The sequence below is a fragment of the Helicoverpa armigera genome, chromosome 12 (genome assembly GCF_030705265.1).
Source record: "Helicoverpa armigera isolate CAAS_96S chromosome 12, ASM3070526v1, whole genome shotgun sequence".
In the NCBI taxonomy this organism is placed as follows: Eukaryota; Metazoa; Arthropoda; class Insecta; order Lepidoptera; family Noctuidae; genus Helicoverpa; species Helicoverpa armigera.
The window spans coordinates 12,304,165-12,332,048 of NC_087131.1; the positions used below are offsets into that span (position 1 = coordinate 12,304,165).

At 35.5% G+C, this 27,884-nt stretch overlaps 3 protein-coding genes across 3 annotated transcripts; 1 reads left to right on the plus strand and 2 right to left on the minus strand.

Annotated features, from left to right (window-relative positions):
- Positions 1-376: 376 nt before the first annotated feature.
- Positions 377-2,707, minus strand: LOC110381326 (uncharacterized). The gene is made up of 3 exons (XM_021341631.3): positions 2,409-2,707; positions 925-1,014; positions 377-622 (listed from the first exon to the last, which is right to left on the minus strand). Exons 1-3 carry the CDS (start codon positions 2,598-2,600, stop codon positions 446-448), a joined length of 459 nt encoding a protein of 152 aa, XP_021197306.3. The 5' UTR covers positions 2,601-2,707; the 3' UTR covers positions 377-445.
- LOC110381453 (uncharacterized) lies at positions 2,407-4,701 on the minus strand. Its single transcript, XM_021341798.3, has 3 exons — positions 4,419-4,701; positions 4,061-4,132; positions 2,407-3,717 (listed from the first exon to the last, which is right to left on the minus strand). Exons 1-3 carry the CDS (start codon positions 4,623-4,625, stop codon positions 3,517-3,519), a joined length of 480 nt encoding a protein of 159 aa, XP_021197473.3. The 5' UTR covers positions 4,626-4,701; the 3' UTR covers positions 2,407-3,516.
- A 12,849-nt stretch (positions 4,702-17,550) lies between these two features.
- Positions 17,551-20,047, plus strand: LOC110381788 (pickpocket protein 28). The gene is given in 11 exon segments (XM_021342195.3): positions 17,551-17,756; positions 18,010-18,207; positions 18,438-18,704; positions 18,800-18,876; positions 18,879-18,913; positions 18,994-19,118; positions 19,205-19,356; positions 19,427-19,480; positions 19,557-19,651; positions 19,734-19,839; positions 19,914-20,047. Coding segments are annotated over 11 exon segments (1,428 nt in total). The 3' UTR covers positions 20,027-20,047.
- The last annotated feature ends 7,837 nt before the right edge of the window (positions 20,048-27,884 follow it).

Genomic DNA, 27,884 nt, shown 5'->3' on the forward strand with positions numbered 1-27,884 from the left:
AAGCTGTTGGTATACTGTTGGTGTGCATGTACGTATAGTGTCTGTGGTTTTTCATACTTAGGTTTCTTGATCTTTCGAAGGCATTGGAATATGGGTTTTATTGGTGGATTTATTCATCTATACTAATATTATAAAGAGGAAAACTTTGTTTGTTTGGTTGTAATGGATAAACTCAAAAACTACTGGACCGATTTTAAATATTCTTTCATCATTAGAAAGCTATATTATCTGCGAGTAACATAGGTTATATTTTATCCCGGTACGGGCAGTAGCTCCCACGGGATGTCGGTGAAACCGCGGGAAAACGGCTAGTTTAGGTACTATACATTTTTTAAATAGGACAACACGTAAGTAGGCATGTAAAAACAGGATCATCTAAGCCAAAATACATAGATCAATCACATTTTAATATCATCAAAAAAAGCTTAAACAAAACCTGTCTAGTTCAATCAAGTTGTATTCTATCAGGAGAAGACAGAGGTCCGTCAATGTTCTTCGTGTAGGCTTGTATCCTGATCTCATAGGTCACGTGCAGCTTAATATTGAAAGTGACCTCTGTTTGGTTCGCAGGAGTCAGGAGTACGGTTGGTGTGCCTTCAGGACCGTTGTCGAAGTCAATCGGCTGGAATGGAAAAGGAATATCATTATATGAGGAGCTAGTATTTGATAAGTGCAACATCTCTTCATTTATGGAATAAGCTTCCGCCCTCGGCTTCGCCCGCGCCGAGTTCCAAGAGAACTCTTCAAAAGTCTGGGATAAAAACTATCCTATGTTCTTTCTCAAGGTCAACTCTATCTCTGTACCAAATTTCATTAAAATCAGTTTAGTGGTTTAGACGTGAAAGGGTAACAGACAGATAGACAGAGTTACTTTCGCATTTATAATATAAGTAGGGATGGAGGTATATTTTTTGTAATACGCACCGGTTCTATTTCTTCTTCTCTCTTTTGTAATGTCCCATTGACATATGAGTATTTCGTGGATTTTATCTTTTTCACTTCCCATATGTTTACCTGCAATATAATTATACAATCTTAAATATATAAAACTCAAAGGTGACTGACTGACTGACTGACATAGTGATCTATCAACGCACAGCTGAAACCACTGGACGGATCGGGCTGAAATTTGGCATGCAGGTAGATTTTATGACGTAGGCATCCGCTAAGAAAGGATTTTGATCAATTCTACCCCCAAGGGGATAAAATAGGGATGAAAGTTTGTATGAAACTTTGTCAATTTTAAACCGATCGGACTGAGACTTTGCATGCATAAAGCTACTATGGCGTAGGCAACCCTTAAGAAAGGATTTTGATAAATTTCATCCCTAAGGGGATAAAATAGGGATGAAAGTTTGTATACATCTTCTTAGATTTTATGAAGAAGTCCTGATGACGAATCAGAATTTTATGATGACGTTCACTTAAATACGATTTTGATTAATTCAACCCCCATTCAACCCCCACGGGTGATAAAATATGGGATGATACTTTGAACCTATCAGTACGTAATGGAACGAACAAAATAATGTTTAGTTCTAAATGTTGAGAAGTTCTGCCTACCGCTATTAGATGGCGCTGTGCATTTTCGTCTCATTTCTGAATCGCGGTGTTAAGATTCTCCGCCAGTTAATTACCTTCGAACTGAACTGTAGGTAATCTGTTTGTTTGGTTGCTGCGGATTGCCTTCCTCACTGACATATTAAACACAACCTTGATCAATGAATCTATGCGACTGCTAAGTGCTAATCCTAATTATACCGTCACGTGAAAGAATGCACCTACGGGATAAGTAGTATTTTGACTATTCTATATTGCCCACGCAGACGAAGTTGCGGGCAACAGCTAGTCTTAACATAAAGTAGTAAGTATCCTTACTACAATCTGGTATAAAATATCAATTGCTACACTCATATCAAAATCTAAAAAAATCTATGGAGTACAAACTTGTATTGGACAAGATTGATTAAAAAAAACATTTTAATCGTGACGAGTTCGATTCGATCCTTCCTCAAACCACTATTTTTTATATGATATTCAAACTGGCTCTTTACAATGAGATACTATGAAAAAACGCATAAGTATCGTGATTTGTTGAAATCTTGTTCACTGGTAACAGGAAAATGTTTTATTTGTGTACACACGATCGTCGTGTTTTGTTACATTGAAATACATCTAAGCGTTATCTCATCAAAACACGGAACCGGACTATTGAGAAAATCTATCTATATAATCTATCTATATAGCTACAATTACCAATATTATAAAGAGCAAGCAGAGAAATGAAACAACGACAAGAGAAACACAATCTACATATGAAAAAAAAAGTAATGAATAAAATGTTTGTAGAGGTCCAGGGAAGGTTCGAAGGATCGGCTAGTTAATTATAGAAATCCAAAATAACTCACCTTATACCCGACAACGGGATCAGATGCATCGTCACTAACTACTGCATCCCAATTTATTCGCTCCGAATAACCACCATCCGATTCCATTGCTGTAAGGCGTGTCAAGTTAGGAGCTGACAGCTTGGTCCCCTTACTATCCGTCGGAAGACCATAGGAAAAGCTTACCAACAGGAACACGCAGAAAACCTTCATGATTTAACTTGTATATTACTTATTTTAAAATGACTATTAAAGTTTTTCAATTGTTTGTTCGGACGTCTAGTTTGCGTGACTGGTATGTACCAAATGTGTTGTACTTACATAAATAACATGTATTTTTATCTCAATGCAGGCAGAGGTCAACTTGTTGGCGTTTTACGTTTGTGTAGATAGATAAATAGATATACTCTTTATTATGTGCACCAATTAAAAAACAACAAAAACGAATCTAAAGATTTTAAAGTCGGTGACACAATGGCGGTCTTATCGCTAAAAGCGATTTCTTACAGACAACCTTTGAATAACTGTATTGCAGGTAGTTTTGGTGTACTATGTATAATATGAATACCTAAACAATGACAAATAAAATGTAATAAATAAATAAATATATAGCTGTACTAATATTATAAAGAGGAAAACTTTGTTTGGTTGTAATGGATAAACTCAAAAACTACTGGACCGATTTTAAATATTCTTTCACCATTAGAAAGCTATATTGTCTGCGAGTAACATAGGCTATATTTTATCTCGGTGCGGGCAGTAGCTCCCACGGGACGAGGGTGAAACCGCGGGAAAACGGCTAGTATTATATAAAATAACACAAACATGTATATATTGAAAGTGAAGTTAGTTCATTACTTCATAAAAGTGAGCGTTAGCATAGCTTGCTCAATTCAGGTTATTTCTGTATTATACAATCCTGGTTTTCTGAGAAGTTTTATTTCACCTCTAATCCGTCGTTGGTGTTAATAACATACTTTGAAATTACATACATGCGCGGTTGGTGCTTTACACTTACTTCATACCTCATATATTAATAAAAAAAAAGCACTATCATTCTAGCGTTGAGTAAATGCATAACAACGATTTTATTATTAACTTTAAAACGAATAGACAGTTTATCAAGATTTTAAGACACAGTAATTGTTTTTTTCAATAGCTTGAGTCTCATGGCTTGTGAAAAGGGTCCTTCTCTATTCTTCGTGTAGGCTTTGACCCTGATCTCGTAAGCAACTTGCATCTTCAGGTTGTAGAAAAACGCGATGTGTTTGTTCGCTGGTACGGTCATTATCATCGGTATGCCGTCAGGTAGATGGTCGTTGTCAATTGGCTGGAATTGGGTAGAAATCGTGTTTTAAGACCAGTTGTTGAGAAAGGTTTGGTACTTTACGTATTTTGGAATTAAAATAAACTGAAAAACTTTTAAGTAAACAAAGTAAGTAGACACCGAACTAAAGGTAAACGATAAATGCTTGATATTATAATGTTTCAATGATTAAGTAGTAGAGAAGTTATGTTAAGATTGTTTATCTTTAGTTAAGTGCTTACTCAAATGAATAATACATAATTATTAAGATAACATAATAATCCATTCAGCAGCACATTTAAGATAGTTTAAAATGTAACTTATACTCATTATTTTGATTGCGTTCAGTAATTACGATCCAACTTACCGGCTCATCCTCTTGCTGTTCACCATTGACGAATACTAATGTCTTCACTTTCTTTATCTCCCATAAATATGCCTGAAATCGAACATTGAAACACTTCCTCAAAAAGTCATTACACTGTACACTACTTAAGTTTCAGTTGTATCTACGTCTTTTTCATTATTTCGAGGAAAACAAGATTTTTAAATGAAAAAAAAAAAACACTGAAGACAGAAATCTGGATTCTAATTTAAATAACAGACAGACTTTACATAATATTCTCTTCATTATTAGTTAAGTATGTTTTAAAGTAATGGATTGATTAGATCAAGGTAATCAGACATTGAGATTCCAAAAACAAAATAAAAAGTAATCGACTTACCGTATAACCTGTAACAGGGTCATCCGGGTCATCACTGATGACCTCACCCCAAGTGGCTGCAAATGCTACATCATCACCATGACCTATCTCCTGTAACCCCACTCTTTCAGGAGCCTTCAGTCCTGAAGCACTCTTTCCTTCATCTAAAGGAACACCATGGCTTAAAATTGGTAACAAAACACTCACTAGAATAAATACACTGATCATTTTTGACTATTGAATTGTTATAACTTTTTTTTGCAAGTGTGTTACGTCGTGTTTGTTTGGATGGAATGAGCAATGTGGTCGTATCTAGTATTTATATCGTTGTATGTAAAGTGGTGTTTACATAGATAATTGTTGTTTGTAGCATAAGGTTTGAAAATCTTTATCATTTATTTATGTAAAAAAAAAATTATCTGTTGTTTGCGCATGTCTGACGATAAATAAATGATATATTAGAAAAAAAAACCTTTGTGCAATCCACGTGCCTGCTCGTTCGGATAATTAATAAGAAATGCGTATGAAATAGACCTTTTATCAATTATGTCATAGATTATGTAGTTTAGTGTTATGACTGGTCACGTAATTAATAGTTAAGATAGTTGTCGATAGGTACTAAGTATTTGTATTGTAAACAAATTACCCAATAACAGATATTGCGGTATGAAATCAAAGTGCAATTTTTTTCCGACAAAATTATCACTTCTAAATTATGTTTAGGTCAACATATCTCAAGTTCAAGGCCTAATATGAATTGTAAAAAACAAAATACAATCATGCTCCATTGTGAACTACGCACCGAGTAATCTGAATAGCAGACATAATAACTCTTGGGGTTATTACGTGTTAAACTAGTTACCTAGCACATTTTGCTTATTTTTCCTTTTAAACTCTTGGTGTATTTTCAGAAATTATTTCTTCTGAATAGGCTAGTTTCTAAAAATAATAATTAGTCCGTCTTGTAGATTGTCCAAAATTAAGCGATACGTATTTTTCTTTTTAAATTGGATCAGAACTTGTTAAGATATAGCGTGTTAAAGTTGAGTGTGACGTCACAAGTTGCTACAATTTTCAGGACACTGTGACGTAAAAGGCCCCCACTCCTAATTTTTGAAGTGTATTATCTTTGTCATTTTATGTTTAATTAAAAAAAGAAAAAATACGTATCCAATATTTTTTGATTATCTAAAAAGCGGACTAAATATTATTTCATTATTTCGACCCTGGACACTACCCTATTCATCAGTATTGTGAACTGTTCATCTTAATAACTTCCCTGTCCCATGAGTCATATGTGATACACACCGATTGTTTAACTATTGTGTCTATATCGTGGACAGTGAAGTGGTTAAAGTCACTTATCAGTAACCAATCAATATAACAATGCCTCTTCGATTAAAACAAACATCCTGCAATCCAAACCAAAACAATACAAAATTAAGGAAACTACTAAAAAGCGACAAAAAACATAAAACACGTGATGTCAAACAAATGCTACTTAAATAAATCAGGCGGGTCCTCTCGGTGCAAATTAAACATTATTCTTCAGCGAAATTCCTCCGGGGACCGGGACTTTATTGGAATTTTGCCAATAGCTCTACGTGCCAATACATACGTTAAACGATTGTAACTGTTCACACCCCACGGCATTTAGCTTCTTTATGTCAATCGGCACGCACACTGCGGAGCTGGTGCCTACACACACATGCACACATACGTGGGACATGCAAATCGCAAAGACGGAACAGGGAATCCAACGTGTATTCTATTTACTGTTGCTTTGTGTGGGGGTGTGAATGGTTTTGATACTTTTAATTTAAAAGGCAGAAGCTGGAATTTTAACTTTAGAAAAGAGCGTCTTTTTTTCGAAGAATTGAAATAAACAAACGGTTTTGAATTCGTATTTTATGGCAAAGTCTTACTTAAAAAAAATGTGTGAATATCATGTTAGAGATTACGAAGCCTAGTGAACAAGTATATGAGAAAATGTTTAATATTTTATAAGATTTTTATACCGGACTTTTTCATCAGACTGCGCCTGCAAGGGTGAATTATTTTATTCTTGTTTCAATACCGAATGTTTGTGAAAGTATCAAGACAGTACAATCTCCCTACAACCACTATATCCCAGTATTGTCCCTTTAACACGAAACGGAGGCGTATAACAAAATAAAATACAATACAAAAAGCGTTAAACGTGAACCTATTGATTTGGCGGAATTTTTATTAGCAGCCTACCTCCCGAGGGGCAAGTTTTATTGTACTATTGCTTACCGGCTTCCTTACTGCTTTTAATTCTGTTTATATGGAGATTTGTGAGATGCAACACTGATAAGATTTGTGGGACATCCTTCTTAACGGTTTGAGGCAATTAAGTGGATTCTTGTTTTCTTTTGGCGTTAAGTGTCCGTTGGTCTTGTTGGTGTGAGATCCTACGTGAGAGTACCGGGTTGTACAAAATGATTGGCGTTTCTGTGAAATATGCTGCAGCATGGTTTTGTGATTTGTTGATTATCGTCATTACCTACATGATTAGGTATTCTTTATATATTGACACCGATTACCTGCAACCATTTTTAACTGTTTATGGCCTTCTAGTAACAAGCTGCTCATGATAAAAATAATAATTATTACCACTGATTACCACTATTGCTGGAAATTATGTTGCTATTTTCATATTCTGTAAATAGTATATCTATGACGTGTCTTACTAATAAAGGTACCACAATTAGCCCACTAACAGCAACAAATGAAACCTATTTTAGGCTACACCTGTCAATACTAAGAATAATGTCTAACAAGTCAATAAAGTTTGATGAGCAGCCAGGAAGAGCCATTAGAGTGATGGTGATGTGAACCGCTGGTAATTGTACGTGACATGACGCTGTATATCACGACCGGCGCCAATGAGCCGCGGTGGAAGAATGGTTTTACCTTGCGAGTCTAGTGATGGGCGAGAGAGGTTAGAATAGCAGATATAATTATTTGGGGAATTTGAGAATGGTTATAATCTCTAGTTATTAGATCAGATATAGAATGATAAGTATTATATGTTAGTTCTTTCAGTTCTTATAATCTATGATAGTAGGTACATTTCTGCACGAATGTGTGTAAATTATCATAATTTGAGGAAATCACTTTTTGGTGCCAGGAAAAAAGGTTTTGATTTCGTGGGAAAGCAGGCGTTAACGGTTCTCTTGTAATTGAGTGAATGATTTGATTAGATATACCTATCGATTGGTATTAAACTACTAGTGATAAGTGGATCCATGAAATTTTATCTTAGTACTCAAATTAATTGCAGGACTAACTTCAACCTAAAACAGGCCCTTCTCGACTCTAAAATTATCGATATACGCCCAACCCTAGCACACTTCTACAGCAAGCCGTTGAAACCATATATTGTGGTGCGTCCAATCTGTCTGATACGTTTTGTTTTTGCATCGCACTCATTTGGCACCTTTATTGGTCCGGTCGAAACGGTTTGATCCCGTCCACACGACGATTCATTTCACGTTTGTTTGTTTTTTCAACGTTTATTGTTTTAGAAAGGCAGGGTGGTGGAGGTGCCGATTTAGGTTCGTGTATAGGGCTGCCATCCGTCCGGGTTTCCCCGGATTTGTCCTCGTTTGGAGGCCGTCCGGGGGCCGTCCGGGCGGAGTTTCAAGAAGTGTCCGGGGAAAACCCGGACATTTTTGACAGGGCCGTCTTAACCTATGGTGCCTGGGTATGCGAATAACCCGGGCGCCGCGGGCTCAGAGGTGTCGCAGAGCGCCCACACCAATGCCATACAGGCCTAGACGATCACTCGATTTGAGAGGATAAGAAGTCAAACAGGTTTTTTAATAACAATCGTTAAATCCACCAACCAAGCCAATTCCTAGCCTGCCTCGCCTTCATCAACTACGGGTTGAAAACATAATATACATGAGATTGCTTGCCTTGCATGGAAGTTTAACCATGTAAAATTACAAATAGACAAGCATTTGCTGCAGAAGTCGAAGTGTCCCAAAACTCAAAATTTCTCGCGCTCGCTTCGCTCGCGGCTTCTTTTCTTGTCACTGTTTTTTGTACGTTTAGCTACTTTAATATCCCAATATTCACTTTGCGGTTTTTTTTTATTAGGTATACAAGTTTAGGTGCTTTAGTGCTTTTTTTTTTAGGGCAACACCGGTGATAAGTCGTGAAAAAACGGCTCGCCGTAATATTATTTATAAAAATATATATTAGTGTGAAAATCTAGCTTAAAATTCATTTATTATTGTGAAATAACATAAACAAGTTTTGCTTATAGTGTAGTTCATGTGTTTTTGTCGTAAATTTTGAAAATACGAAGAAAACATTACTCGGTGAACCAGCTGTCAAACGGACGGATTTGAAATCTTCAAATAAACTGGGAGTATTGTGTTTTACTTGTATTATATTACTGTGTCTCTGTGTTTGTACACTAAACAATACATAATACACTGCTCATTGTTATGAGCAACGTCCATACACACACATATCGGCTCAGTTACTGTCTCCTTCTGCTTGACAATATTGTGGAAGCAGAATCGACGACGTTAACGTTCGCCCCAGACACACATTCACTACAAAATCTACTACACAAAGCTACTTTATAACATCCTTTTCATATTAACCTAATTTCAAACTCAAATCAAATATATGTTATCTATTGTTTACATTTCTGTCCCTGCAAATTTATTCTTACAACTAAATTTCCTAATCAGTTTTTCTATATTGTTTTGTAAGTAACTTATTATCTTTGATCATAGTAATATAGTGATACATATTTATATATCTCAATAATCTATTAAACTTTTATTTGTTTTAAATCACCCTATCCTGTTTACTTTATATTTTTCCTTCTGTTTGTTTTAATTATTAATCTTTTCGTTTTACTCAGTTCTAATTTTCATTGCAGTTATAGGTACTTATGATCACCCCCTGATTTTGTCCTAAAAGACAGTTTTCAGCCACTTAGCTGTATACTTTCACATTTCAGATTAAATTGAGAAAGTATCAACAAAATGACAACCCGCAGAGCCACAGCTATCAAAGACTTAGAAGACAAGCTGAAGGCCACCCTGAAGGATCTGGAGTCCTCCCAAAACTTTGCAACCAGCTGCTGCAGGAGAGGGAAGACAGCGAGGTGGAAGTTAAGAATGTTGTTGACAAAAACACTGTTTTGAAGAATGACCTGACTGAGCTGCATATCCAGCACATGGACCTCCTCGACCAACACAACCACCTTCAGCAAACGGTGTCATCATTACATGAATGCAGTGAAACACACCATCTTACATTGAAGCGTATAACTGATCTAGAGCTCGAGTTATGTGAGGCCTACAAGACAATATCTTTGTACGAGTCTGCCAAAGCTAGGGATCAGACATCCGAGACCCTCAACCTGTTCACTGAGTTGGTAGGAAGCTCCACAGCAGCGTGCAGCTCGGCTGAAATTATAGATTTGACTGGGGATGTTACCATAATGCAATGTCCATTGGTTTTAAGTAAAAATAAACTCAAGAAATACATTAAATGTAAAAAAATTATCAGGAAGTACCGTACTGTAAGGAAACAGAATAAGGTGAACAACTGTATGCACCTTAGGAGAGAACGTGTGAATCTAGTACAGCAGTTAAATACTTGTTCCCTGGAACTTGAACAGTGCAGAGCTACCTATGACCTGGACATACAGCAGTTACACGACCAGCTAACCGTCAAAGAAAAATTGCTTTCATACATCTTCAGTAAATATGAGGATTGTCAAAGGAACTAAGTGCCCGCTTGCAACAGGCCGGTGAGCTAGTGGACCTGGTGAAATATAGTGCAGAGAAGTATGAGGCATTGGTCAACAATCTCTCCTCCAACTGTACACAACCTGACACACTGCCTGAACCCCGGCTTGCAGCTAATCTGCCAGAACCCCCTCAGTCCATTGAGGGCTCCTCTAACATCAATCAATTTAATTCAATTTTATTCACAGACAGGTTTGGTAAAGGTATAGGCTCCTACATTCAACACTCACTCTCTAAATCACACATTGTAACTAGTCACTGCTACCCTGATTTACATTTCAATTATATAATAAAAAATATAATTAATACTCAGTTCGATGCTGACTCCACATTAATTCTTTTAATAGGTGATAGTCTTGATTTAACAAAAAGTGACATTGCAAATGGTATCAATGCCTTAATAAAACTCGATCTGAAAAATATTATACTTTGTGCATTACCATATTCAGATTGCTCTTCAGACCAACAAAATAAGTATGTTCATAGTTTGAACAATTTATTGTACACATTGACATGTTGTCATAGCGACAAATTATTGTTTTTTGACACTAACAAGTTTGTTAGTGATTTTATTTAACAAGGGAATGTATGTATTTCCCTAATAAATATAAAGATGTGATTGCTTCTTTGTTAGCATATAATATTAACAGTGTCATAGATAACAATATGACAAAACCTAGGATAAGCGACGAATCAGTATTGTCTAGTTTACCTAACAATACGGTGATTGAATATTTAAACTAGCTTCTGAGACAATAGAAAAGCATTGTAGTAACCTTATACTCTTTCATCAGAATATAAACCGCTTTTCTGGCAAAATTTTAGAAATTGAATTATTAATTGATAAATATTCTATTGATATAATATGTCTTTGCGAGACATGGTTAAAGCCTGATAAAATGTCATTTAATGTAAATAATTTTGTGGTTGCCAGTGTGTTTAACAGAGTTTCAGCTGAGGGTGGAGGTACAATAATCTTATCTAAAAGTAAATTTTTAAAAATAGATTAGACATTAGCTCTGGCTCTGTTGATCGCGTCTGCGAGGTAGCATGTGCCGAGATAGAAAGCCATATAATATTATGCGTATATAGACCACCATCATCAAATTTTTCTTTATTCCTCATTCATATGGAAGATATTCTATCAAAAGTTTTTAAAAGTAATAAATTAGTCTATATTTGTGGTGATTTTAACATAGATCTTCTCTCTGAATCATCTGATAAATGTAACCTTTTAGCGTTATTTAATTCATTTAATCTAAATTATTTGTTTAATGATCCTACTAGAATTACGGCTATTTCCAGTACCTGTATTGATAATATATTTACTAATAACAGTCATATTGAACATTCTTCCTTAATATCTGGTATACGGTCGGACCACAAAGGTCAGCTTGTTAGTTTTAAAGCGAATAAAATAAATTTATTAAATAAGAAAATTACCTTTAGACCATTGAACAAAAAAACTTTGCAAAAATTTAAAGATAATACTTCGGATAAATTAACTAGTATTAACATAGACTGTAAAAAACCAAATAAACTATTTAAACATTTATTTAATACACTCTGTCTGGAACTTAATAAGTCATGTCCGAAAAAAACTATTGAAATCACTCACAAATTTAAATTCAGTGAATGGTCAACTAAAGGGATTAGGATAAGTAGGGATGTCTTATATAACTTGTACCACGAAAGGTCATTGACTTCTGATCCATCTTTTCACGATTATGTAAGAAACTACTCGAAGATATTTAAAAGGGTATGTATTCTTGCTAAATCGAAATCAATTAGTAATAAAATAGCCAAATCAGATAATAAAATAAAAACGGTCTGGAATATTATAAACGTTGAAACCGGCCAAACCAAAATGCGGGATGCTGACCCACGGTTAGTTATTGATAATGCTGTTATCTCAGATAAGGTAGAGGTTGCCAATGCTTTTGACACCTTTTTTTCAAACATTCCCGTAGAGGTTACCAAGTCCCTTAATTCATCTTCGATATTAGCTGAGTCGTTACTTCGACAAAACTTCAGTAGAAATGTACCTAGCTTTAAATTTCAATATGTTTCTGATTACACGATTAAAAGAGCATTCAAGTCTTTAAATTTAAAAAAGACTGAGGACTTATGGGGCTTTTCTGTCACAGTCATTAGTTCCATTATTGAGAGCGTTGCCCCAATACTTAGTGAAATTTTTAACCTCTGCATCGACAACGGTATCTTCCCTGACTTGATGAAACTCAGCAAAATTATTCCTATCTTTAAATCAGGCTGTAAGAAAACCCTTCTAACTACAGACCTATTTCAATCCTTCCAGCCTTTAGTAAAATCTTCGAAAGGATCATGTTAGACCAGATGTTAAGACATTTTAATTTAAACACCATATTTCATGACCGTCAGTACGGCTTCACAAAGGGTAGGTCTACCACTGACGCAAGTGCAAGATTGATCACCCAAATCTTAAACGCCTGGGAAGATTCGCGGGATGCTGTGGGCATCTTCTGCGACCTTTCTAAGGCGTTCGATTGCGTTGACCACGACACTCTCATTTGTAAGCTGAACCACTACGGAATTCGTGGTAAAGCTCTCGCGCTCGTCCTGTCCTATCTATCAAATAGACAGCAAGTAGTGGACATAAGTGGCTCTACTTCATCTGGGTCATTAGTAAAAATGGGCGTGCCGCAGGGCTCAATTTTAGGTCCCTTTTTATTCTTAGCTTATATAAATGATCTCCCGTATATGATGTCAGAGATCTCTGATATTATTTTATTTGCTGATGACACTTCCCTTGTCTTCAAAATTAACAGAAAGGAATCTAGTCCCATAAACGTAAACGATAGCTTGGTTATTCTGAGCAAGTGGTTTGCCGCGAATAACTTGCTTCTTAATTCTTCTAAAACCAAATGTATTAAATTCTCTTTACCCAATGTAACACCAGTAGGGCTCAATATCGTCCTGGACGATAATAAGTTAGATGTTATTAGTCAAACCGTCTTCTTGGGCATCACCATAGACTCTAAATTGCAATGGGGTGCCCACATCTCAGCAATGTCAAAAAGGCTGAGTTCCGCAGCTTATGCAGTCAGAAAAATAAGACAGATTACTGACGTTGCTACTGCTAGGCTCGTGTATTTTGCTTACTTCCATAGTATAATGTCCTACGGTATTTTATTGTGGGGGGCAGCGGCGGACGTAAATTCAATATTTGTACTCCAGAAAAGGGCAGTTCGTGCAATTTATGGCCTCGGCTCTCGCGAGTCACTGAGAGAATTATTTAAAGAAATTGAAATACTTACACTTCCTTCTCTTTATATTCTAGAAAATATAATGTTAGTACGCAAAAACTTAAATCAATTTATTGTTAAAAGTGATATACATTCGATTAATACAAGAAACAAGCACAAACTAGTAGTTCCGAGATTCAGATTAACGAAATCGAATAAATCGTTTTTAGGGAACTGTGTCCGTTTTTACAACAAGCTGCCTAAGTGTGTAACCGATCTCACGGATATAAAATTTAAGAACACTGTAAAATCCACCCTCATTAAAAAAGCTTATTATAAAATTCAAGACTTCGTTGACGATAAAGATATTATATGGCGATAACTCATCTCTCCATGTGTGGCTTCCTGGCAATTAAACGTCTTTTCTTTTCTCTTTGGATTGTATTGATTTACTGTTTACCTTTCAGTTGCATTGTATAATTTTATCAGCTTACTATTGTTATGTAATAGAATGTTTGTGAAAATATTACTTTTTAAAAGAGTGTCTATGGAGTTTCTTGCCGGCTCTTCTCCATGAGACCAACTTTTTGGAACCGTGCAACTAATTTGACGTTTCATAAGAGCCTGCAAAGGCCTATTTGAAATAAAACAATTTGATTTTGATTTTGATTTTTGATTTTGACCCAAAACTCAAAAATTTTCGCGCTCGTTGCGCTCGCGGCAACTTCACTTTACAGTTGTTTGTATTTTTCCAAAAAAATTGTTTAACCCAACAAAAAGGTAGCGCCGTTTTAAAGTCCTATTACTAACAAGAAGGTAACTCCTAGTTTCCATATGAGCTTTCTTATTTATGACCTTCGAAATACATTAAGTCACAATCTTTCAATACTAGGTACTACATGAGCTTGAATTTAAGTATATGGTAATATAAAAAATTAGGCGTTGTTTTGTTTAAAAAAAAAAAATTGGACTCGTCCGGGGAAAAAATGCGATTTACGCCAAATGTCCGGGTTTTTTTTAATGTTTGTCCGGGTTTGGCGAAATTCGAAATGGCAGCCCTATTCGTGTACAATGTTTTGGTAAAATGGTACCTACATTGTTTTTTGATGGGAGGTTGTGAGTGATAAGTGTTTTGGGATCAACAATGAATAGGTATGCTGCGATGTTTTTTTTTTGGTGTTCAGTTTTATTTGTAAGAAAAAATATTAAATTGTAAAATTGATCATAAAACACAAAGTTGCCATTTAACTGTAAAAAGAATACATTTTGCCTTTGTATAATGTTAACAAGAATAAATAGACATTATATAAAAAAGTCTCCGCATTTGTAATTCCATTTCAAACCACCAAAAGGAGATGAGCCAACAAATTAATTTGAAAATTCAAATGCCTTGTAGGGAATGTAATTGTAAAGCCGTGTGTACACGGCACGGTGAGGCGGTGTTTACACCAGCGGCGCAAAAGGTACGGATTTGTTAGAATGTAAATCAAACTGGATGTTTTATTAAACACTCCGCTTGCTGGATATTCAAATTAAGCGGTGTCGATGGTATTCTGCTGTGGAGACTGCTTCACTTTGTAGAAAGAAAACGTGTACAAGACGTAAGAAATGTGGTGTCGATGGATTTTTTCTTGCTACTTTATGTGCATCTTTCCTTTGAGTCTAATAAGATTTTCATTAAATATTTCAACTTATACCTCTATAATTCCTATTAGGAACTTTTCTAACTTCAATATACGACTATTCATTGTTTTTGGAACGAAATTATTCAACACAGTTGGACTTGTGTTCTCGGTTTTAGTGCTAATTATTTAATTGGAATAATAACTGCGCAGCTTATAATATTTTTGCAAAAAAATCAAAGTATCCTTCTCTATATTTATACCCCTCGCAAGATTTCCACCTCAGCGTTCCGCCGGCAATATTTACCCGTTACTTTCAGTAAACAGTGCCGAACATCGCGAATATAACTCGTACAAGAAAATTAAGCTTGTTTAATTATCTAACTTTGTACTGTTGTACAACCTTTCTCGATCTAAACGTATAGGTATGTGATTCCTGCATAATTAGGTGAATCGATGGGGTTACTCCAAACGGTGTAAGTCAGGGGCCTTTTAATGAAGCATTTAATTAGATATCGTATCGCCCATATGAACATTCAGGGATAACATAAAATACTTATTTTTAACATAAATTAGTGATAACATCCTGATGTGACGCGTCTTTTTAAGTATGGTGGGGTATTTATCACAATTTGATCTCGATAGTGTTGTGAAGGGTTTTCTAAAATATAAGGTCTTTGAAGTTCTCTTTTAAAAACCGTTGCAAATTATAACTATCTCATTAAAGAATAATTATTTTCGTTAGGAAAACAGCGACTTTCCCCAACTTATTATTCACGGTCATTAATAAGAAGTACTAGGCGAGCAGAACTCGACCGGAGCGAACTTCGTATCTGCTTCCGCTAACTACTAAAAGATGGTAATGAAGCGCACTCACCTTTATATACCTGTCCCTGTCACGCACATTACACTTGTATGCTTCTATCTTGCTCTAAGCTGCTGTCACAGCCACAACGGCCGATCCAGACGGTGACAAGAAATTAATTAGGGGAAGCTCGGGAAAATAATGGTGTGCCGTGATTTTTAAATGAAATTTATTTTCTTCACTTCATTTATTTCTGGGCGACATGACACTTCGGAAATTATTAGACTTTAGGAGGGCTTTCCTTTCCGTAGGTAAGGTTTCAACTTGTTTACCTTGTGACACGACGGTTTTTTGTTGATGTTTTATTTGTCCTGGTTTTTGTTAATTGGTTTTTAATATTTTGGCTTGAAATTTGTTGAGGTTCTCGTTCATAATTGAAATGTTAGGTGCAGAAATATTAAAATGTATTTACATGTAAATGAACTTGTTTGTTGTTGTTAACCCACCTTCTGATACATTTATTACACAGTCAACAAAACACGAGAGGTGAAACCAGTAGTAGCAAATAGAAGGTAAAAGTTTCTTGAAGACCATGCCACCATTCGCTTAAAAATTCATTTATCTTCCAACATTGGCTTTCATGTCGGTAAGAACTATCCCAAAATATTGTTGGTCCACCGTCACCTATATGACAAGCGACAATTTATCTAAATAGGTCCTTATTTCATGTCTGAACGGAACCAGACTTTATGACAGAGTATTAAGGTTTATTATTATTTATCATGTGATGTTTGCACGTCATAAACGTGGTTGTGAAGTCTTGAAAAGTGAATTGATGGATCCTGTCTTAGGGATATTAATATCATTAGCTTTGAAGATAAAAGAAGTGTTCCAATACTCCAGTTTTTCAAATTTTCAACTAGCTGGTTTAAACGTTTTTGGTTGGAAATTCCATAACGGATCATTAATACGATTTCCATGATATGAGGTAATGATGTCAGCAGTGAAAGGTACAAGCTGTTGAAACAGCGATTAAAATAAAGGGCTGTAATAAAATCACTGGTGATTATTATCGGCGGCCCGCACTGTGGAAACTTGGTAATATTCACGCTTATTATAAGTATGTAGGATACACAGAAGGCTCACTATATTCAGGCAATGAAAGGTAAAATTAAATGGAGGAGATTCTTTTAGGTTGTTAAAAAATATTGTTTGTGGGATATATTTATGAAAGGAAAAGGTGGGTCATAATTCACCTTGCTACTTTTTTTATACACCTTAGACATTTGTCTTAGAATATCGTATTTTCTGCATATTTCACTTGGACGGAGTTATTTTCTTTATAATAGCATCCTCTTGTGAACAGTTGGTCTGAATTGGCTTTCTGTGCAAACCAAGCAGTGTCCCCAAACTCATTAAACGCACGAACAGATTTATTATCAGATTCGATTATAATGTTACGTAGTCACGAGAGTTGTCATTTTTGTTCCCCGTCAATAATGTAATAAGAACTGTTGAGTGGTTCACTATCACGAGCGGAGTTTACTTCAATAGAGAATACAACAACAGTGCATCATCAGAAAGAAAAATAATTTCGAAATTGGGTTATTATTACTTTTACAGATAACACTTTTGTAACACAAACAATACTTTCAGATGGTTTAACTTCGACTAAAGACCCAAATATTGATTCAAAAAATGTTCTCTGAACGCTCATTCCAAGCCCAAATAATCCAAGACGATCTACAACAAACACCGAAGAATAACTTCATCAAGCCAAAGGAGAAGAGGTTTCATAATGTGGTGATGGAGAAAACTAAGAATTATTTCAAACTGTTTCTTGAAACTTCGTCTATTCACGGATTGAATCATCTCGTGTCGGATCGGAGGCATGTTTTTGAAATGTAAGTTTTATTTCACTATCTATTGTGACAAAATGAAAATCTGTTTAACTGTGGCATTTTTAATCTTTGTAACCTGAAAACAACATAGAAAACAAGTATACTTACTCTAAATTAAACTATTTAGTTGTAAGAATTATACCAGTATTACTACTACTACAAAACAGTGCAATCTTATCATCATTGAATATGCCCAAAATAATAATATATCTCTTTCATTGCAAATAAATAATTTCAATATATCTCTTTGTTACAGCTTCCTCTGGTTCACCATAATATTCTTCTCAGGGTTTGGATCCCTGTACCTCTCGCAGATGACATGGAGTCGCTACCAGTCATCACCTACCGTGGTGTCCATGGACAGAGACATGTATGCCTGGAACACCACCTTCCCCTGTGTCACCGTGTGTCCTGTCGACTATATCGATAAGAGGAAACTTGATATTTATCTCAGGTTCGTAAGCTATGTTATATCTTGCTATAAAGCAACATTATTTTATTACCGTCTGATATACATTCTCGCTTATTTGTTATCTGTTTAAATATACAGACATATTTTTACTCATAAGTTGAAACATCCATTATTGGGAGTAAGAAAATTTTAAATATATGTTAGGGAAACCTTGACACCTAGAACACGGCTAGCAATTGTGGAGATAATGACTTAAAATCTGTATTTTTCAGAAACTCCAACGAAGAAAATAAGACGAAACTGGAATCCTTTATCTTGACTCTCGCTAACTCATCATACAGGAACTTTGAAGATATTCCGGATTACGAAGGCGTTACTCCAGACAAATACATCCAGCTACTCTTAAACCTGTCTTTGCCTTTTAAACCAACTTTGACGATTGGAGTGTCCAATGTGGTGTTGTCCATAGTACCTACTATTACGGAGATGGGGTTATGTTATTCGGTAAATTCTAGGACGGCTGAGTATAATTCACCGGAGTAAGTAACTTTAAATTTTGACAATCTTCTATGTACGTAAGTATCGTTATAAATAGATCGATTTGTGTCACTAAAACAATGATCTTGTTTTACAGATACAGAGATGCAAACCGATGGGATGTTTTGTCTGATGAAAAGAAATCATTGTTCATTCATCCTTTGGACGGCGAAGTTTTGCTCAAGTGATGAATATTTCTACTGCTTACAATGTGAGATACACTGATTTGAAGGTTTCATTATTTCAGGGGAGATCAACATTGAGAGTAATTGTTTTGTCATATGACTTCAGGTGTATATCCATGGCCCTCAAGAAGTGCCAGATATCTCGACCAAGTTTCAGCGATCAGCCAATGGTTACTACATGAAACTGTACGTCACTGCTCTTACTGTCTATACCTCACCAGAAGCTTCCAGGTGAGTCATCTTCAGCACCCACGAACAATTTATCTTTGTTGAGTTTTTTAAGTATGTTTAATGGCTCTTGCATCTTTTTTCTTCAGGTTGAGTGTAAATCAACGTCGTTGTCGGTTCCCTCATGAGAACAATTTGAAACATAATTCTATTTACACATACACCATGTGTAGAATGGAGTGCCGCATACGACTTTGTCTAAAGTATTGTCATTGCATCCCACATTTCTATAGGAGGATTGGTAAGTCTTCGAAATGAAGTGACTTATTGTAAAATCTTTGATTTCAAATTAAAATGCATATTTTTTGTAGGTGATGAAAAGTTATGTGATATCAAAGGTCTACATTGCCTGTCGAAACATAAAGGCAAGTAATTTAGTATTGTAATTCTATTAATAGCTTTATTTAGAGACTAATCAAAATATGGCTATTTTATTTTCAGATGAACTGTACAAGTTGCAAGACAGTACTGGAAAAAGAATAAACTGTGGATGCTATCCGTTGTGTGATGATGTCAACTATGTCTTGCAATCAAATGTAAGTTTACAAAACGCAGTTCTTATTTATGATCTTTCAAACAGAGATGATCTTGGAAATTTAACTTAACCGTTATTTGCAGGCTCTTCAAGTCTGGTTTCTTGGAACTAATCTGCAATGGGGCATGGTCACTTACCCTCGAATGAGATACAGACGGGATATCATTTTCGGTTTCACTGATGTGCTTGGTAAGATTCTTATTTTACTTGTATTTTATTAATAATCTCTTAAATACTTATATTGATTAGTTAAATGTTACCAGTTGCTGTCGGAGGCATGGCTGGCTTATTCCTGGGCTGCAGCGTCCTCAGTTTCATGGAAGTCGTCTACTTTCTTACACTTCGCCTTTTCTGCTATGCTCATACATCTAAATGAGTTTTGTCTTCTCTCTGCACTCGATATATGCAGTATTATATAACCTTTTCGCTTGTAATCTAGTCAAAATAAAATCTGAAAAATATGCATCAATTTTATTTACCTTCTTCGGTTGTGTTGTTAGTATTTTCAGTTTGTGTTCCAATCTTTGTCCTAGTATTAACATGTAAATATACGACCACTAATTTCATTATGAAGCCATTACGTCACAATTATACCCAAAACTACACCAATTTGTAACAAAATAACCGCTTGGGTCCAATAGACCCCAGGTAAATTTAATTTAGGGTTAAGCGTAATTGCAGGCGACGCACATCGGGTCATATTAACACATCGTAAATTCAACCCTTAAACACCTTGCTAATAATTAAGATCGGTCTTTGAGACCCCGGGGATTGTTGGGCCAATTTAACAATAACACCTACTGTTGGACGGGTTAGGGACGTATCGGGTCACCTTTATTTATACTTACAAGGGTTAGGTTAAATTGGAGAGGTGTTAAGTTATGTTGAAATCGGATTATGTATCGTTTAGGTTCATTATCTTAGATAGATTGCAAAACACGTATGTCACAGATACTGTTATATGAATTCATGAATATTTTATGACAACAATTAACGTAAGGATCTCTATGAATTATTTGACATCGATTAAAATTCTTTATTATTTTCACAACACCTTAATTTGTCATCCTAACTAAAACCTGTAACTACTCCAGCACAAAATAGTGCGTACCACAAGGTTGTCGATAAAACTCACCATCGACTTATCTGTCGCCGGCAAGACGTACGCAACACATTGTCATAAAAGGCTTAGCTGTAGGTCTATAAGGCTCGCGACTGTTGGGGAGTAATGTTTAAGATTATTGTTATGACTTAGCGGGGTTGAGGTAATTTAATTCTGAGACGTTCTACCTTTGTGTTTGGAGGTAGTGATGTGGGAGTGCGAATGTCGATAATTTAATATGACTGGTGATTTGAAGTCAAGAAAGCTAAAGAAAAATATTATGCATAGATAAAGTTGCAGATTGCAGCTTGATAATTCACTGTCTGATGAATATTTAAACTTCAAGAAATGAAAGAAAGGTGACTGTTTCACACTTGTGCAAAATCTTTTCCTAGATATTATCGATATCGTCATCCCAACTCTAAACGGAGGTGTTTATTAATACTACATATTAAGATTTTAATTGCGACCATCAAGTGGCTTTTGTTTATGAATGAGTCGCTGCGGGGGCGCCACCTCACGTAGCTTGAGGCTTGGAGGTGAGATAGGGTACATATGTATGTAGGAATGTATCTGTGGGTAGCTATCTCCCGTGCATCAATTACGTTTGATGTTCTGTTACTTATAAGGGTGGTTTATAAGTGTGTTGGGTTTCGGGAAAGTTTAAGTTTTTGTTTTGAGTATAGATATTGAATATCAATTTAATAACATTGTTGTGTTGTTATTTTCTACCTTGCCAGTTATTGTAGATCATACTTTCGGTAGAGACTTAAGAGGTTTATATAATGAGGCCCTAAACTGGTGTATTTTTTAATCTAGAAATTTTGTCAAGATTGTTTTTTACCCGACTACAGAGAACAGTTATGTTTTTAATCTTAGCGACAATTTGAAACCTAACATTCTATCCTACTCTCCATGACCAAGACAACACCATGGTTACTTACAATTCCATCCAATCTCAATGTCCAAAACCAATTTATTTTTATAACCCCTCGCACAAAGTTTTCTACCATTTGGCACCCCACTATTTATATTATAAGCTGTCATAAAACGTTTATAATATCGATACACGTGGCCGATTGCTTGATAAAAAGGTATTTTACGATAGGCGGAAGAAATCGCGTCATTTTGTGGGGGGAAGATAAATCGATTCATAGTTTTGAAGGTCATGTTTTGTGTGATATAGGGGTGTGAGATGTTATATAGATAGTTCTATATAGAGGTATATATTGTATGGTAATAAATAAATAATAAATAAATTCTTTATTGAACACCAATGGATTTGTACATTGCTATGGTAGTTGCAAGTTTAATCCAGTTTGTGGGAGTTGTATGTGAGTGAATTTTCCTTTTCGACAGTCATAAGTTTTCCCTAGATTATTCTATGGTCTTCTTGATTGCAACATAACCAATCAAATCAAAAGCTTTCACTGTTGCATTTATGATCGTGTTTTTCAATGGTAATACACATTTTATACAATGATTAAATTAAAAATGTGAAAAGAAGACAATCAATCATATCAAGTTATGTCCCATACCCCGATAGTCGTGTGCGTGTCCTGCCATCAAATCAAGCTCTACCCCTGACCCACAATATTTACCCCACCTTTTAGATTGCCAGATAAAAAAACTCCCTGATTTATGGGTATTTTTTCTCTCCGATAAATAGTTGTCTTAAAGGCCTGGAGGGCGGGGTATCCTCATTTTTCTAAGGTGGATATTGCCTTTTTTGCTGATAAAGAAATGACGAATGAGGTAGGTGTGAGATAGTTTATGTGTTGCCCTCAGATTTATTATATGGGATCTTATTTTACGATCACTTTATTATAGGTGTGGTTGAGGGTTTTTGTGTTGATGAAATTGGAGGATAGTAACTTCATAGGAGAACCATAATTCAGTAGCTTCCACCTTGATGTTATAAATTAATCACAATATACATTGAAACTTTATTAGAACTTACAAAGCCAAAATAACCAACTCCACACCGCAAAATATTATTATGTAATTATCTCATCACCGACAAAACGAGATACCTCCACAAAGGCCTAAGTTAGGCACTTACTCACAATAACCGATCCGCCATCACGAACAATGACGTCAGTTCCTGACGCGCGCGTTTGATGTCACCGAGGGGCTGAACAAAGATTTAACTAAGAAACAAAACATGCTTACTTGCCATCTTACCTATAGCGGGTTAATACAGGGTGTTACGAATATTAAACTTTATATTAAGCTCGTGGCTCAGTCAAAGCCGCGTAATCGTAAGCTTAAGCAATGCTTGGCGCGGTTTGTCCGTGGATGGGTCATGATGAGTTCGGAAGGCACGATAAATTGGTGGGTCCCACTGGCATTTGAACATCTTTGGCAGCCGTTACGGGTAATGAGAAGCAGAAAACCTTGCCAGGGGTAACGGGTTGACCAGGTAATGGGTTGAGGAGGTCAGATAAGCAGTCACCCCTTGTCTGATCGCCAAAATATATGAATACATAACTGCCATAAAATCATAACTAATAATGAAATAAAATAACCACACAATATTGTGAGCCCCCTATATAACGTCTCTCACCTCTCAGCATTGTGGCGCTCGGTGGCAGGCGCGCCGCCTAACTTTTTAACGAGCGCCCACATCCACTGCATCAAAATCACAATAGCTCTATATTATTATCATAGGTATCTGGTATATATCTATTTAAATTTAAGCAAAATTGAAGGAAGGAATTCTGAAAATTAGCGGGAAATAACAGCATAAAAGAAAATCGTGCTAGTTACTCTATTAATAAGTCAAAAATGTCTTAACCGTTTAAGCTGAAAATTATAGGAGATGTAGCTTGGAACCGCGAGATGACCTTAGAGTTTTGGTCACCATCCGGCTACAGGAAGCAGTTATCACGGGACGAGGGAAGAACAGCGGGCGCAAGCTAGCAGATAATAATGTAGTTTTAAACATATTTATGTAGCGCCTTGAAAAAATATCGGGGCAATTCTTACTGTTGACAAATTGCTTTGGTAATTTGTATTAACGATGCTTAGTTGTTGAGGCATGTAGAATATGTAGATGCAAAAAGTTGCTTATATTTTGAGGATACAAAGGAACGTAAAATGCAAATAACAAAGGCATACAAAAAAATAAATGACACAAAAGTATATTTTTGAGTTTTTTGTTCGGTTGTTTTTCATTAGCTTTTTTAGAAATTTTGTAGAACTATGCAAATATGTACTTGCATTTTAATTTGTGAAAAAGTTTAATATTTTTATTTTTAAGAGCATATTTAAAATATTAATGATCATTCAAGACACAAGAATAATTCAGCAGCTTAAAATTGCATTATAAGTAGGTACCTATCGGTCAAAAGCAAATTAATTTAGCAGACGTCTAAATTATCTTATTTCTAGTCGAATTTAATGTTATGATGAAGTGAAAATTATCATAAGTCAATATCTTTTTCGATTATTTTACGCGTAAAATATTAAATGAAAAATAAACGCCTTCTCATACATAATGAAAATCGATTGGATCCATACAATAAATCATGCTCTCATATCGCTCTATTAACATTAATACAATAATTAGGCGTGCAATATGTAAATGTATGCTAAACACGGCTTAGCTGAATAAGATTAGCACACTCTAATTAGTTGATTTACAGCTCAGCCATCCATATTAGTGATTAGTTTCAGTGTTCGTGATTGTTACTGACTCCACTGTCAGAGATACGAGGTTTATGAGGTAACTATACAGGGTGTTTGGCGCATGGACCGACAAAAATTTTTGGGGGATTCGTGAGGCCATGTACTAGTTTTCACTCATAGACCCAATGTCCTATATGTCACTGTATTCGAGATACGATTTTTTTTGTTTGTTTTTAAAAATTACCGGAACTATCACCTTTAAAACGCTATAACTTTTCAGTCTGTTGTCGAATTTACACCAAATCACTTTCATTGCGTTCTCTGATGTATTATTATTCCAAATAAAACATAAATTCATAGCACTAGAAAAAAATACTTGTTGAGCTTCCAAACTCTTAAAAATGAAAAACGTATGAAAAATGTCAAATTCAAAATTAATTATAAAAAAAAGTAAAAGCTTTTATGAACTTCGTTTAATAAAAAAAAATTGCCTACTTAATACCCTTTCCAACGATATGCCACATGGGTGTGAAATCATTAATAATGTCGTCAAAATCAGAGCAGGAACGAACACGCACTCTAACGTCTCTAACAACGAACCCGTTTGATAGAACAATGGTAAGCAGGTAATTGGCAGGTAAACTGCCTGTCTCTTTCTTACGCATGAAAAATATCTCTTGTCTTTGTCTATCATTGGGTTGGAGTTTGTTATGTGATCCTTGTTTAGTCGAGATTTGACTATCTCTGCTATCGGAAGTGTCCGTGTATTTCACGTTTTCCTATTTCGTTGTTTTTTGTTAAAGTTTGTTTTTGTTAAGTTTTGTTTGTTGAACTTTTCTGTTAAACTGTTGGTGTATTCACCGTGCTTGTTACAATGCCTAACTTCAGCAACGAAGAGTATGCTGACATGTTGTTGGCATATGGCAGCGCTAATTGTAACGCTCGTGAAGCGCGTAGAATTTACCAGCAGCGTTATCCTAACCGGCGTATACCACACCACGAGACGTTTGCTACAACCTATCGACGTCTGAGGGAGACTGGAAACATAAATTTCAAGAGCCTCGCGTTAATGTGAGGCAACATAATGTTGTAATTGATGAAAGCATTTTGCAAGCTTTTGATGAGGATCCAACGACAAGTATTCGAGTTGTAGCTGAAAGACTTCACTTGTCGGTTTGGAAAGTTTGGTCAGTTCTTCGGGAAAATGGAAAGCATGCGTATCACTACACTTCTGTTCAAGGTACGTTAAGTACTTTATTTATTTTATCAGGCGAAATCGTAAACTAAATTTTGAACCAGTTATCTTCGACCTTATTGTGCTGAAATTTTGCACCAAAAACTTGTATTTTAAAATGGTTTTAACCATACACTTATTTTAAACGTTTACAAATATCCTTGTAGCTTTACTGGTTCGTTTTTCAAATAAATACCTAGTAACTTTTATTTTTCTAATTTTATCTTTTAAATTTATGTTAGTTTTGCCATTCAAAAGTGAATTTTACCAGTCTTTAATGGATTGTTCTAGGTCTCATAGATGATGATCACAGGAGACGGCTCGATTTTTGCCGATTTATGATGCATACGGACGTAGATGATACAAATTTTTAAAAGAATTTTGTGGACTGATGAATCCAATTTTAATCACGAGGGAATTGTGAATCTCCACAACCTTCACCATTGGGCGCAAAAGACAAAATCCCCGCAAGAAAAGACAAAGTTCCTTTCAAACTAAGTTTAGTGTAAACGTTTGGGCGGGGTTATTGGAAGACACCTGATCGGTCCACATTTCTTACCAGAGCGCCTGACCGGAGAAAATTATTTGAATTTTTACTCGAAGATTTACCTGAATTGGTATTACCAGTATTAGATGGAGAACCAATTATTTTCCAAAATGATGGCTGTCCAGCACATTACCAGCGAGACGTGCGAGAACATTTGGACAACTGTTTTCCAAATTCATGGATCGGAAGAGGCGGCCCAATTCCTTGGCCTGCACGTTCACCAGACCTGACGCCCTTGGATTTTATGTCTGGGGCCGTGCAAAGAAATTGTGTATGCGACTGAAGTACCCACAAGAGAAATTTTAATCGAAAGAATAAATTGCGCCTTTGAAATTATGAAAGCAGAAATGCGACTGAGGACGACGACTGTAGAAATTAGAAAAGATGCCGTGCATGCATTCGCAACAGAGGCAGTCATTTTGAACATAATTTATAACTTAAATTTAATTAAAACATTTTAAAACATTTTTGTGTTTTCATTACCCTGGCACTGGTTAATGTGTACCTTTAGGTTTGTGACGACATTATTAATGATTTCACACCCATGTGGCATATCGTTGGAAAGGGTATTAAGTAGGCATTTTTTTATTAAATGAAGTTCATAAAAGCTTTTACTTTTTTATAATTAATTTTGAATTTGACATTTTTCATACGTTTTTTCATTTTTAAGACTTTGGAAGCTCAACAAGTATTTTTTTTCCATCTAGTGCTATGAATTTATGTTTTATTTGGAATAATAATACATCAGAGAACGCAATGAAAGTGATTTGGTGTAAATTCGACAACAGACTGAAAAGTTATAGCGTTTTAAAGGTGATAGTTCCGGTAATTTTTAAAAACAAACAAAAAAAATCGTATCTCGAATACAGTGACATATAGGACATTGGGTCTATGAGTGAAAACTAGTACATGGCCTCACGAATCCCCCAAAAATTTTTGTCGGTCCATGCGCCAAACACCCTGTATACAAAATCGGGTGTTAATATTAAATATCTTTTTTTTCCAAAAAAGCGACATCTAAAAACGTTTCTAAATAATTAGAAAGTACACAAACTTAAAAGGTAAAGAATCGAACCCTCGCTCTCATACGTGAGAGGTTAGTTCACCCACTTGGCCACTACGACTGTACATTCGAGCGTATACAGGTTTTAAAAATAAAATAAATACATTGAAAATTAATCAACTTTATTTATTTATAGTAAAACGGTCAACCAGTTTAAACATAAAATCAAAGGTTATTTCGTGCATATCGGTTCATAAAGACAATAACAAGAGCCTTCGTAACACAGCGATTGGGTAGTCTTGAAGCAGGACTGGCCGCACACTGTGTAACAGTACTCGGGAGGACCACAGGATATATCCTTATCTAAAAATTAAGAAAAACATGTTATATAGCATCATTAATTATGACTGTTTTAAGCTGTGGTACAGACGCAGCTCAAATATATAAAACATGGAGTAAATCCCTCGGGAAATAGGTAAAACCGCGTGAAACAGCCAGTAACCTATATTTTTGTCTGAAAGAAAATAATTTTTATCTCAAAAACGGCTGAAACGTTTTAGCTGCAAAATTATGGACGGCTGTTTTTTTCCCCATCTGGGTACAAAAAATAATTCTTTCGGGACGCGCATAACACCGCGTGCAAAATCTAGAAGTACAAAGATTTAGGAATAGAGGTCATAGATGCCTCTACTACAGGTACTGGGGATTATGTCAAGTA